Source organism: Carcharodon carcharias, chromosome 10 (genome assembly GCF_017639515.1).
Source record: "Carcharodon carcharias isolate sCarCar2 chromosome 10, sCarCar2.pri, whole genome shotgun sequence".
In the NCBI taxonomy this organism is placed as follows: Eukaryota; Metazoa; Chordata; class Chondrichthyes; order Lamniformes; family Lamnidae; genus Carcharodon; species Carcharodon carcharias.
In genome coordinates, this window is record NC_054476.1 from 144042579 (window position 1) to 144054899 (window position 12321).

Here is a 12321-nt window from a genome sequence, read left to right on the forward strand (position 1 = left end):
GAGAGAAAGAGGGAAGGGGAAAGCAGAGAGAGAGAGACAGAGAAAGAGGGAAGGGGAAAGCAGAGAGAGAGAGAGAGAAAGAGGGAAGGGGAAAGCGGAGAGAGAGAGAAAGAGAGAAGGGGAAAGCGGAGAGAAAGAGAGAGAAAGAGGGAAGGGGAAAGCGGAGAGAGAGAGACAGAGAGAGAAAGAGGGAAGGGGAAAGCGGAGAGAGAGAGAAAGAGAGAGAGAAAGAGGGAAGGGGAAAGTGGAGAGAGAGAGAAAGAGGGAAGGGGAAGCGGAAAGAGAGAGAAAGAGGGAAGGGGAAAGCGTGGGAGTGAGAGAGAGAGAGAGAGAGAGACAGAGGGAAGGAGAAAGCGTGGGAGTGAGAGAAAGAGAGAGAGAGAAAAAGAGGGAAGGGGAAAGCGGAGAAAGGGAGAGAGAGAAAAAGAGGGAAGGGGAAAGCGGAGAAAGAGAGAGAAAAAAAGAGGGAAGGGGAAAGCGAGAGGGAGGGAAGGGGAAAGCGAGAGGGAGGGAAGGGGAAAGCGAGAGGGAGGGAAGGGGAAAGTGTGGGAGTGAGAGAAGGCGAAAGCGTGGGATTGACAGAGAGAGAGAGACAGAGAGAAGGGGAAAACAGAGAAAGAGAGAGAGAGAAAAAAAGAGGGAAGGGGAAAGCAAGAGGGAGGGAAGGGGAAAGCGTGGGAGTGAGAGAGAGAGAGAAAAAGAGAGAGACAGAGAGATACCTTGTGATGGAGGAGGGAGGACATTCCAGGAGGCTGTTTTTCTGTTTCTTTGTGAACAATATTTCAGAAATGGCATTTTGAAAATTATGAAGGTGGACGTTAACTTGACCCTCGATGGAGGCAGTTGTGTAAATGCAGCAGCCCCTCAGAACTCTCTGATAAAAACAAAAAACTGCAGATGCTGGAAATCCAAAACGAAAACAGAATTACCTGGAAAACCTCAGCAGGTCTGGCAGCATCGGCGGAGAAGAGCAAAGTTGATGTTTCGAGTTGAAGGGTCATGAGGACTTGAAACGTCAACTTTGCTCTTCCCCGCTGATGCTGCCAGACCTGCTGAGTTTTTTCAGGTATTTCTGTTTCTGTTTTGCCTCAGAACTCTCTGACTGACCTGGAGCACAATATGAGACCCCTGTGCAGCACCCCTGCCCCACAGCTCCTGTACCCCCCAACATGGCCCCTGTAACACCATATCCACCATGGCTAAAATCCTTTTATCGCATGTTTGGTTTTTGAAGTCTCTCTATGAAGTTCTAGCTGATAGGGATAGGCGGGGGTGTTAACACACTGATAGACTCAGGAGGGAAGCTGCCAGGATTTTTCACTACAATTCATTCTTCACAGGCAAGTTTAGAGGCTATTCAACCACACAGCATTACTGCCAAACCTGTTCTTCATTGATCTTTACACTTTCTGGTGTGGTGGGTGGTGTCGTACACAAGTACCGCACCAGGCAATATTTACTCCTGAACATAGTCAGTACTGAGGGAGTGCTGCACTGTCAGAGGGTCAGGGGTCAGTCCTCTGGTTACCCCTGATGTACTCTATCTCAATGATTACAGTTCAGATGGTCAATTTTTGGTAGTAAAACACTTTGCTACATCAGGAAACGTGCTGTAGAAATACAAACTTTTTCTATTCCTAGTGGCTGTTACTTTAAACGTGGTGCAACTCCCCTGGTGGAATATTGCTTGTTACGTTGCCCCCGTTCTCAGTATAAACCTGGGTTAAAAGCACACTGATAAGTGCTGGGAGCCAAGAAGATATTTTTGATAAAAACAAAAAAACTGCGGATGCTGGAAATCCAAAACAAAAACAAAAACAAAAACAGAATTACCTGGAAAAACTCAGCAGGTCTGGCAGCATCGGCGGAGAAGAAAAGAGTTGACGTTTCGAGTCCTCATGACCCTTCGACAGAACTTGAGTTCGAGAACTCAAGTTCTGTCGAAGGGTCATGAGGACTCGAAACGTCAACTCAAAGATATTTTTGAGTTGGCTGAGACTGGCACACCAGACAGCAGCCTTTGCACTCAGTGCTTCAACAGGTCAAAGGGCAGTTGTTTTTTGATGAGTTAAGCTTTATTTGCTAAACTCAAATCAGTTTCAAGTTAATTAACAAGTGAAGAATTATCTTTGGCAAATAGTTTACTGTTGCCAACCTTATCGCCTGCCAGGGAGGTGACAAAGAAATCAGAGGCAGCACATTCCATGACCAAGCAGATATGCCAATTAAATACCCAGACTTTAACCTATAGATGAGGAAATGTAGAAAGCAGGAATCTGCGTCATTTACAATGCAATCTAAGGCAGAAAGATTTGCTATAACCTAAATCACACGGACTGTCCAAATGCAGTTTGCGTGTGAAGGGGTTCAGCTCTCTCACACTGATAGCAGGGGGATGGGTGTGAATTACACCGGGCAAGCTCCTCACTTTCACCCTTAACCCCACTGATCTGCCTTCTCACCCTGTCCCACAGAGATCAGCAAGATCCCAAGCTCATCTCTCAGTGCGTAGCTGAGAGAATCAGTCTTCAGACAGGTAGTGGCAGAGTCAGTTTAGGCACCCTCCTGGGGAGGGGCAGAGCAGGAAACAAGGCAAGCCAGGATGCATGCAGGGTGAGAGAGGCAAATGCAGCTGTGATGCCCTGACAGTTGAATAACCACTTGACACAGGATGCTCTCACAATGGACCCTTCAGTCCGATTGCAGTGGGTGAACGCTGCGTAACAAAAGGAAGAATAAAGCACCACTCACAATCTCCCGACATCCCAAAGCACTTCACATCCAATGAAGCAGTTTTTGAAGAGTAGTTATCACTGTGATGCAGGAAATGTGGAAGTCAATTGTGCACAGCAAGATTCCACAAACCACAATGAGATCACGACGAGATGACCTATTTTCCCATGATGTCGGTTGAGGGATGAATGCTGGCCGGGACACCAGGCAGAACTGGCCTGCACCTCTTCCAAATTGTCTCAGGAGATCCTTTACAAACATTGAGGTCGTGGCTTCAAGTCCCAGTCCAGAGACCTGCGCACAAAAGACTGACACTCCCAGCGCAGTACTGAGAGAGCACTGCAGTGTCAGAGGGTCAGTACTGAGGGAGCACTGCAGTGTCAGAGGGTCAGTACTGAGGGAGCGCCGCAGTGTCAGAGGGTCAGTACTGAGGGAGCGCCGCAGTGTCAGAGGGTCAGTACTGAGGGACCGCTGCACTGTCGGAGGGTCAGTACTGAGGGACCGCTGCATTGTCGGAGGGTCAGTACTGAGGGACCGCTGCACTATCGGAGGGTCAGTACTGAGGGACCGCTGCACTGTCGGAGGGTCAGTACTGAGGGACCGCTGCACTGTCGGAGGGTCAGTACTGAGGGAGCGCCACAGTGTTGGGTCAGTACTGAGGGAGTGCCGCAGTGTCAGAGGGTCAGTACTGACTGAGTGCTGCACTGTTGGAGGGTCAGTACTGAGGGACCGCTGCACTGTCGGAGGGTCAGTACTGAGGGAGCGCTGCACTGTCGAAGGGTCAGTATTGAGGGAGTGCTGCACTGTCGAAGGATCAGTACTGAGGGAGCGCCGCAGTGTCGGAGGGTCAGTACTGAGGGAGCGCCGCAGTGTCGGAGGGTCAGTACTGAGGGAATGCCACAGTGTCAGAGGGTCAGTACTGAGGGAATGCTGCAGTGTCAGAGGGTCAGTACTGACTGAGTGCTGCACTGTCGGAGGGTCAGTATTGAGGGAGCGCTGCAGTGTCCAGTGTGTGCCTCTGATGAGACGTTAAATTGAGGTCCCACCTGACCTCTCATGTGGAAATCAAAGATCCCATGGCTATTTGAAGAAGAGTGCAGTCAGAGGAATTCTCCCCGGTGTCCTGGCAATGATTTATCCTTAACCAACATCACTGAAATCAGACTCTCGAATCACAATGTTACTCTTAGGGTGGATCTTGCTGTGTGTAAATTGGCTGCCAGCTTCCTACACCACAACAGTGACTACACTTTAAAAAAAAACACTTCACTGGCTGTGAAGTGCTCTGGAACATTAGGAGGTTGTGACAGGCGCCATAGAAATGCCTCTTAACAGTAAGTTGGGATGTCAAGTTGAGGATCAGGGCTTCAGATGCAGTGAGATGGAAGGAGTGCCTCACCTGGTTCCTGACAGAGGTATGAGTAGAAGCCCTCAGATTTTAACATGAGCAGCAGTGAGCCCCAGCCCAGCAGCACGGCGGAGAAGAGGAGGTTTTCAATGACAGCCGTACATGCCATCCACCAGCGGCGCCGGTGAGCGGTAGCGAGTGTGGGAGCCATGGTAGGGCAGTTTCTTTAGGACACTGACCGCCGGCTGTTGGGGGCTACAGAGAGATGGATAAAGACAGAAGGTATTACTAGAACAACTAGAACACCTGGCCCAACACATCTTTCATCTTCATTTGATATATTGCAAGCTCACCAACCCAACTTCTCACCCTCTCTGTCAACCTCCCCACCTCCCCACCTCCCTTCAAATCTATTTCACTAAATTTATCAGACAGTAAGGTCTTTCCCAAAATACCTCCACACACTGACTGTCACTGGGGTACGGGTCCCACACACACTGACTCTCACTGGGGTATGGGTTCCACACACACTGACTCTCACTGGGGTAAGGGTTCCACACACACTGACTCTCACTGGGGTATGGGTCCCACACACACTGACTCTCACTGGGGTACGGGTTCCACACACACTGACTCTCACTGGGGTACGGGTTCCACACACATTGACTCTCACTGGGGTAAGGGTTCCACACACACTGACTCTCACTGGGCTACGGGTCCCACACACACTGACTCTCACTGGGGTACGGGTTCCACACACACTGACTCTCACTGGGGTATGGGTCCCACACACACTGAATCTCACTGGGGTACGGGTTCCACACACACTGACTGTCACTGGGGTATGGGTCCCACACACACTGACTGTCACTGGGGTACGGGTCCCACACACACTGACTCTCACTGGGGTACGGGTCCCACACACACTGCACTGACTCACTGTGGTATGGGTCTGGTGGGCTGGGGTGAGGCGGGCGGCTGGTCTATCATGGAAGGAATCACGGACAAGCCATTACCTGCTTGCTGTCAGGACGAGCACCCTCCGCCCGGGTTGACTGATGTTAATGAAGAAGAGGAACTCTGGCTAGTTTCACTCCCTTTTTATAAGTGTCAGGCAGCCCAGTCTGCAAAGGGAAATTACTTAGCATGTGACACAGACGTAAATGCTTAACTCAGTTCAGATTGTAGTAATAATACTCATAAACCTTTCTACAAGCTGTGATCAGCATAACTCCAAGAGTTCTGATATCTAAATTGTGGCCCTGCTTACAGTTAGGCAGCCAATATCTTGAGATCTCCTCAGATATAAGACTGAGTTTTCAGACTTCAGTCTATTTGAATGCTGATAAGTAGTTTCTATAAATATTTTTTTTAAGATGACTGAACCTCTATAGGATGGTCTTTGCAGGTCTAATCTTTATAGGATTCTCCACAGATTCACCGGCTCCAACTGAAGGACACAAGTGTTCAAAAACAATGTTCTTGTCAACAATGTCTCGTAAGGTTTGCTGTAAAGTTTACCTGGGGAGTGTTTACGCCGCTGAGTCTTATCGAGAGGGATTCTGATATTGATTGTTGACTGGCTGTGTCTCACATTGCTAAAGGGAACTATTGACAATCATTCTATCTTTTTCAAATTCCTCATTGGTGAATTTTTCTCATTGACCTTTGCACTATAGCTTGGCTCGAATCTCCCCTTTCCTTGAAGATTTATAAAAGCGACTTACCCCACTCACGAAAGAGCGAACCCCAAAATGGAATTAAGTGGATGTCCAATGGCAGCAGAGGATGACGGGGAGAGTTAAAGCAGGGAGAGAACTGTCTGGTAGCCATGAACTAGGAGGCACGTGAGATTTTAACCCTCTAACTCATGACTCCTGCCCAAATATGGTTGGGGACAGATGCCATAATTGGTTGAGGTGGATGGGGGTGGAGGGGGGTGAAATGAGAGCGGCTGAAGTAGCCGCTGGAGATCCAAAGAGACTGTACCACCCCCGAGGGATGTGTGGATTTGGAGGTGGAGGAAAGCTAGGGGCAGGGGAGGTCCAGGGGAGGGGATGTGGGACCTGGAGTGGACAGTCCTGTTTCTCCCGGGCCACAAGGAGCCATTAATCACGGACTGGACTCCCTGCTGCTGCCACCGGCTTTCGCTAGGGAGCCAGAGACGGTGTAGTTACAATGACAAGGGCTCCTAGTGTCATTATCAAGATGTGACACCATTGCCTGCAAGAGTGGTGGAGCCAGATTCATCCGTGATTTTCAAAAGGGGATTGAACAAGGACCTGAAAAGAAAAACTTTACAGGGCTACGGGGAAAAGGCGGGGGAGTTGGACAAGCTAAGTTGGTCTTCCAGAGGGCCACCATGGACACAATGGGCCAAATGGCCTCCCCTGTGCTGTAACCATTCAATGATTCTAACAGTTAATTTATAACCAAACTATCCTTCAAGTGGTGGGGTGTCACAAGGATGGAACATGGTGGGGGAACCAATGGCAGGAGCGGGTGGAGGCTGAAGCCATGTGACAACATCTCCAGGAAAATGTCCGACCAGGGGCTGTCGACCCTATTACTAATGAGGGGCAACAATTCTGCTCACCAGAGTACCAGAGGGTGATTACACTGAGCAAGCACGATTGGGTCTTTACCTCACTTAGGGCATGGGGCATTGGCTAGCCATCAGGCTTGAGAAGAATGAATAATTTTCAGGATGGGGTTCAGGTATCCCAGCACAGACTGAGGAGGGAGCCTGGGTTTCTTCGTGAGGCTCTTACACAGGGTGGACAAACCCCATTAACAGCTACTTAAAAGCTACACCAGTCACCTATCCCTAATGTCTCCTTTTGAGACTTAATGTCAAATTTTGTTTGGATAATCACTCCTCTCAAGAGTTTCACTACATTAACGGCGCCATGTAAATGTAGCGACAATGGATATCTCTGTTTGGCCAGAAGGAGGTTCTGTTTGTCTAGTGCTGCTGATCAGGCATTGACAGATCAGAGAGCGGGCAGTATAAGTTGTTGCTGATCCTCACGGTGTCTCTCTCCAGCTTTAACAGCTTTTAGTGAAAGAGAGAAGCTGGGGAAGGGTGGGAGGGGCCTTGGCATCTCCAAATGATCAATGTTCTGTCTTCTGCGCACCGCCCTCAGTTACATCAATTTCACCCTCCCTCCTTCACTGATAACGGAAAGGCTAAAGGTTCAGAGAAGTGTGGAGTCAACAGAAACACATTTCCTGTTCACTTGAGAATTTTTTTTTAAATCAGCGATGGGTTAACTGAAGCAGTGTGCAGACATCAGAGTGTCAGCACCAGGAGTTAATCTGTGCGCAAACGAAAGGGAAACTTTCTGCTTATAGGCCAAAAGCTGGGATCTGTGATCTTGTGTGGACACACCAAGAATCAAATCAACTCCCTGTCCCACCTCTCCACTCAGATTAAATCATTCCTTTCAATTCATTCTCGGGACTTACATATCGCTGATTATCTATTGCCCATTACCTGGTCACGTGGAATGTCCAGCACAGAAACAGGCCATTCGGCCCATCTGCTCCATGGCAGTGTCTCTACGCCACACAAGCCTCTTTCCACCCTATCAGTATATCCACTTACTCCCTCATGTGTTTATCCAGCTTCCCCTTAAATGTATTAATACCTCGACCACTTCCTGTAGGAGCGAGTTCCACATTCTCTCCACTCTCTAGGTAAAGAGATTTCTCCTGAATTCCCCATTGCATTTATTCGTGACTGTCTTATATTGAAAGCCCTGAGTTCAGGCCTCTCCCACCAGTGTGGAAATATCTTCTCTACCCATTACACTATCAAACTCCTGTATTATTTAAAGACCTCGATCAGGTCACCCCTCAGCCTTTCCTTTTCTAATGAAAAGCGCCCCAGTCTGTTCAATGTTTCCTGATAGTTATAATCTCTTAGTTCTGAGATCATCCATGTAAATCTTTTATGCACCTTCTCCAGTATCTCAATATCTTTTTTGATAATATGGAGACCAGAACTTTGCACAGTGCTTCAAGTACGATGTAAATACGTTTCTATACTGGATTGACTGTTGACCTGAGAAGCTGGCGTTGAGTTTTCCTCCATGAACTCGCCTCTCCCTTTCTCTAACCCCCTCCAGCCGCACAACCCTCCATGATCTCCGTGATCCTCCAGTTCTGGCCTCTTGCACATCCCCAATTTTAATTGCTCCACCATTGGTGGCCGTGCCTTCAGTGATCAAGGCCCCAGGCTCTGGAATTTCTACCCTATACCTCTCCTCCTTTATTATACTCCTTAAAGTCTCTTTGATCAAGCCAAGCTAATATCTCCTTACATGGCTCAGCGCCATATCCCATGAAAGAATAAAAATAAATTCAAAGGGCAGTTAAGAGTCAACCATTTTAATAGGGAATTGGAGTCACTTTTTTTTTTGCTAAAATATAGTTTATCCATAAAATATCTAGAAGAACTTTACCAAGCATTTCAAATGGTCATCACAGGAAAGTGCAATGATATTCACATTTTCAGCATTGATCATGTTGCACTCTGAGGTGCTTCAATACAAAGAGTCACATTTAGGCTGAAACCAGGTAAGGATGGAGGTTTCCTTTCCTGAAAGGCATTAATGAACCAGTTGGGTTTTTGCAAGAATCCAACAGCTTCCTGGTCACTTTGCTCTTATTTTTTAAAAAACTGAACTCAAATTCTCGAGCTGCCTGCGAGGGATCAGAACCATGGATCTCGTCTGCAGCATGAACAGGCCTGGAGTCCGTGAAATAATTGAGTGTTGGACGAAGGCAGTATTGGTACAAGCTGGGGGCCATGTGTACAGTACAGACTGAGCTGACTGTCCTACGTTGGAAGGGAGCATGCATGGAGGATCACTGAGACCCACAGTTACTGAGGTTGGTACAGGATGATGGTGGGCTCAGCTCTGTACAATAAAAGGAAAGTTTTAAATATTTAAGGACTACTGGCTGCAGGGAGAAGGAGGTTCACCAATCAAACTGATATCTGCAAGCAAATACCCGTTTTTTAAGAAAGATTTCTTAAAACACTTGTCACACAGTCCTTTCATATTATGGGTATTATACAGGTTTATAATTTAGATCGTGTTTCATGATTATTAAACTGTTTGATAAGGTGTCCTCTTCCCCAATATGTAGAGTCAACATAAGCTTTAGTATGTTGCACAGTGTCAAAGTCACCCACAGAACCAGTCACTATTACAGACCCATAGATATGACATGGGGAGATGTGGGGTGGGGTGGAGTCAGGTGGGGAGGGGGTTTAATGACCTCTTTCTCCCCTCCCCATCTTACCCTGCATACCCTCTGGATAAACACCAGAACAGACCCCCTCTCATTCCCACAACAGATCTCATCTCCATCCCAAATCAGTCTCTCTCTCTGTCTGTCTGTCCTGGGTCAGTCTCTCTCTCTCTCTCTTTCTCCCCCTTGTGCTGGGTCTGTCTCTCTCTTTCTCCCCCTCTGTGCTGGGTCAGTCTCTCTCTCTCTCTGTCTGTCTGTCCTGGGTCAGTCTCTCTCTCTTTCTCTCTCTCTTTCTGCCCCTCTGTGATGGGTCAGTCTCTCTCTCTCTCTCTTTCTCTCCCTCTGTGCAGGGTCAGTCTCTCTCTTTCTCCCCCTATGTCCTGGGTCAGTCTCTCTCTCTCTCACTCTCTTTCTCCCCCTCTGTGCTGGGTCAGTCCCTCTCTTTCTCCCCCTCTGTGCTGGGTCAGTCTCTCTCTTTCTCTCTCTCTCTCTTTCTCCCCCTCTGTGCTGGGTCAGTCTCTCTCTTTCTCCCTCTCTGTGCTGAGTCAGTCTCTCTCTTTCTCTCTCTCTCTCTTTCTCTCCCTCTGTGCAGGGTCAGTCTCTCTCTCTCTCTCTCTTTCTCTCCCTCTGTGCAGGGTCAGTCTCTCTCTCTCTCTCTCTTTCTCTCCCTCTGTGCAGGGTCAGTCTCTCTCTTTCTCCCCCTCTGTCCTGGGTCAGTCTCTCTCTCTCTCACTCTCTCTTTCTCCCCCTCTGTGCTGGGTCAGTCTCTCTCTTTCTCTCTCTCTTTCTCCCCCTCTGTGCTGGGTCAGTCTCTCTCTTTCTCTCTCTCTCTTTCTCCCCCTCTGTGCTGGGTCAGTCTCTCTCTTTCTCTCTCTCACTTTCTCCCCTTCTGTGCTGGGTCAGTCTCTCTCTTTCTCCCCCTCTGTGCTGGGTCAGTCTCTCTCTTTCTCCCCCTCTGTGCTGGGTCAGTCTCTCTCTCTCTATGCCACTCCACCAGTATCATCCGCTTCTCACCCTGCCAATATCCCCCCCCCCAAGCTCCTCCTCATTTATAACTCACAACCCCAACACCCCCGATCCTCTCATGCCCACCCTCTCGCCCCCACACTCCAACCCCCTCGCCCCCACCCCCTTGTCCCCACCCTCTCACCCCCACCCTCTCGCCCCACCCTTCAACGCCCTTGCCCCAACCTCCAACCCTCTCACCCCCACCCTCCAACCATCTCGCCTCCACCCTCCAACTGTCTCGCCTCCACCCTCCAACTGTCTCGCCCCCACCCTCCAATCCTCTTGCTCCCACCCCTCACCCCCACCCATCTTGCCCCCAACCTCCAACCCTCTCGGCCCCATTCCCCAATCATCTCACACTAAACATCTCCCCCCCAAACATCTCCCCCCCAAACATCTCCCCCCCAAACATCTCGCCCCCACCCAATCTCGCCCCCACCCAATCTCGCCCCCACCCAATCTCGCCCCCACCCAATCTCGCCCCCACCCAATCTCGCCCCCACCCAATCTCACCCCCACCCAATCTCGCCCCCAACCTCCAACCCTCTCAGCCCCATTCCCCAAACATCTCACCCCCAGTCATCTCGCCCCCAGTCATCTCGCCCCCAGTCATCTCGCCCCCAGTCATCTCGCCCCCAGTCATCTCGCCCCCAGTCAACTCGCCCCCAGTCATCTCACCCCCAGTCATCTCACCCCCAGTCATCTCACCCCCAGTCATCTCGCCACCAGTCATCTCGCCCCCAACCATCACGCCCCCAACCATCTCGCCCCCAACCATCTCACCCCCAGTCATCTCACCCCCAGTCATCTCACCCCCAACCATCTCACCCCCAGTCATCTCACCCCCCAAACATCTCACCCCCCAAACATCTCACCCCCCAAACATCTCACCCTCAACCATCTCACCCCCAGTCATCTCACCCCCAACCATCTCACCCCCAGTCATCTCACCCCCAGTCATCTCACCCCCCAAACATCTCACCCCCCAAACATCTCAGCCCCCAAACATCTCACCCTCAACCATCTCACCCCCAGTCATCTCACCCCCAACCATCTCACCCCCAGTCATCTCACCCCCAGTCATCTCACCCCCCAAACATCTCACCCCCAAAACATCTCACCCCCAACCCTAACCCCTCACCCTTACTCCCATTCCCCCCTCACCGTCATCTCTCCTTGTCTTTCTCTCCTTCACCCCTCCCTCTATCCCTCCCTCCATTCACGCTGTATCTCGCTCACTTTCTCCTGTCTCTGGTTTTCTCCTTCACATTTTGTAAACGCTGCAGACATTCTCCCCCTCCCTCCTTCTATCCCTGTATCTGTCCAGTCTCTCCCCTTCCCTCCATCTCCCCCCTTCCTCAACTGCATCCTCCCTCTATCCCCGCATCCCTCTTCCCCGTTGCGCTCCTCCACTCCGCAGTGACAGTCCCGGGGGGAGGGTGCCTCTCCCCGGCTCCCAGTGCTTCTCCCCGGGCAGGAGCAGTGACTTTGAGCCTCTGCCGCACTTACCTGCAGCCGGTGCAGGGCTGGACAGCGCTCTCTCTCTCTCTCTCTGCTCCTCCTCTCCTTTCTCCTTCTCTCTCTCTCTCGCTTTCTTTCTTTCTTTCTCTCTCTTTCTTTCTTTCTCTCTCTCTCCTTCTCCTGCTTCGCTCTTTCTCTCTTTTTTTCTTTTTTTCTCTTTCCCCCTCTCCCCTGCTTTTATTTCTTTTTCCTCTACATTTTTCACTCTCCCCTTCCCATTGGCTGCATTGCTCTTCTCCAGCCAATGGCACGGACGTTAGCGACAAACCTGAACCAATCAGAGAGCAGGACCTGAGAGAAAAATCAGAAAAACAACCTGAGAGGGCGGGGCCAGTGGGAGAGGGGAAAAGAAATAGAGAATGGAGAGATAGAGAGAATGGAGAGATAGGGAGAATAGAGAGATGGGGAGAATGGACAGATAGAATAGGAGAACTAGAATGGAGAGATAG

At 50.0% G+C, this 12321-nt stretch overlaps 1 protein-coding gene across 3 annotated transcripts in view; it reads right to left on the reverse strand.

Moving 5' to 3' along the window:
• slc43a2b (solute carrier family 43 member 2b) overlaps positions 1 to 11950 on the reverse strand; it is a 74442-nt gene extending 62492 nt beyond the window's left edge. Inside the window, exons 1-3 of one of the 3 annotated variants that reach the window (XM_041198411.1) lie at positions 11861 to 11950; positions 5098 to 5205; positions 4133 to 4336 (exon numbers count right to left, since the gene is read on the reverse strand). In XM_041198411.1, the coding sequence (XP_041054345.1) occupies positions 4133 to 4292 (160 nt within the window). In that variant the 5' untranslated portion in view covers positions 4293 to 4336; positions 5098 to 5205; positions 11861 to 11950. Of the gene's footprint in view, positions 1 to 4132; positions 4337 to 5021; positions 5206 to 11860 lie in introns of all 3 variants that reach the window. The other 2 variants (XM_041198410.1, XM_041198412.1) reach the window with 2 other exon arrangements.
• Positions 11951 to 12321: the final 371 nt, after the last annotated feature.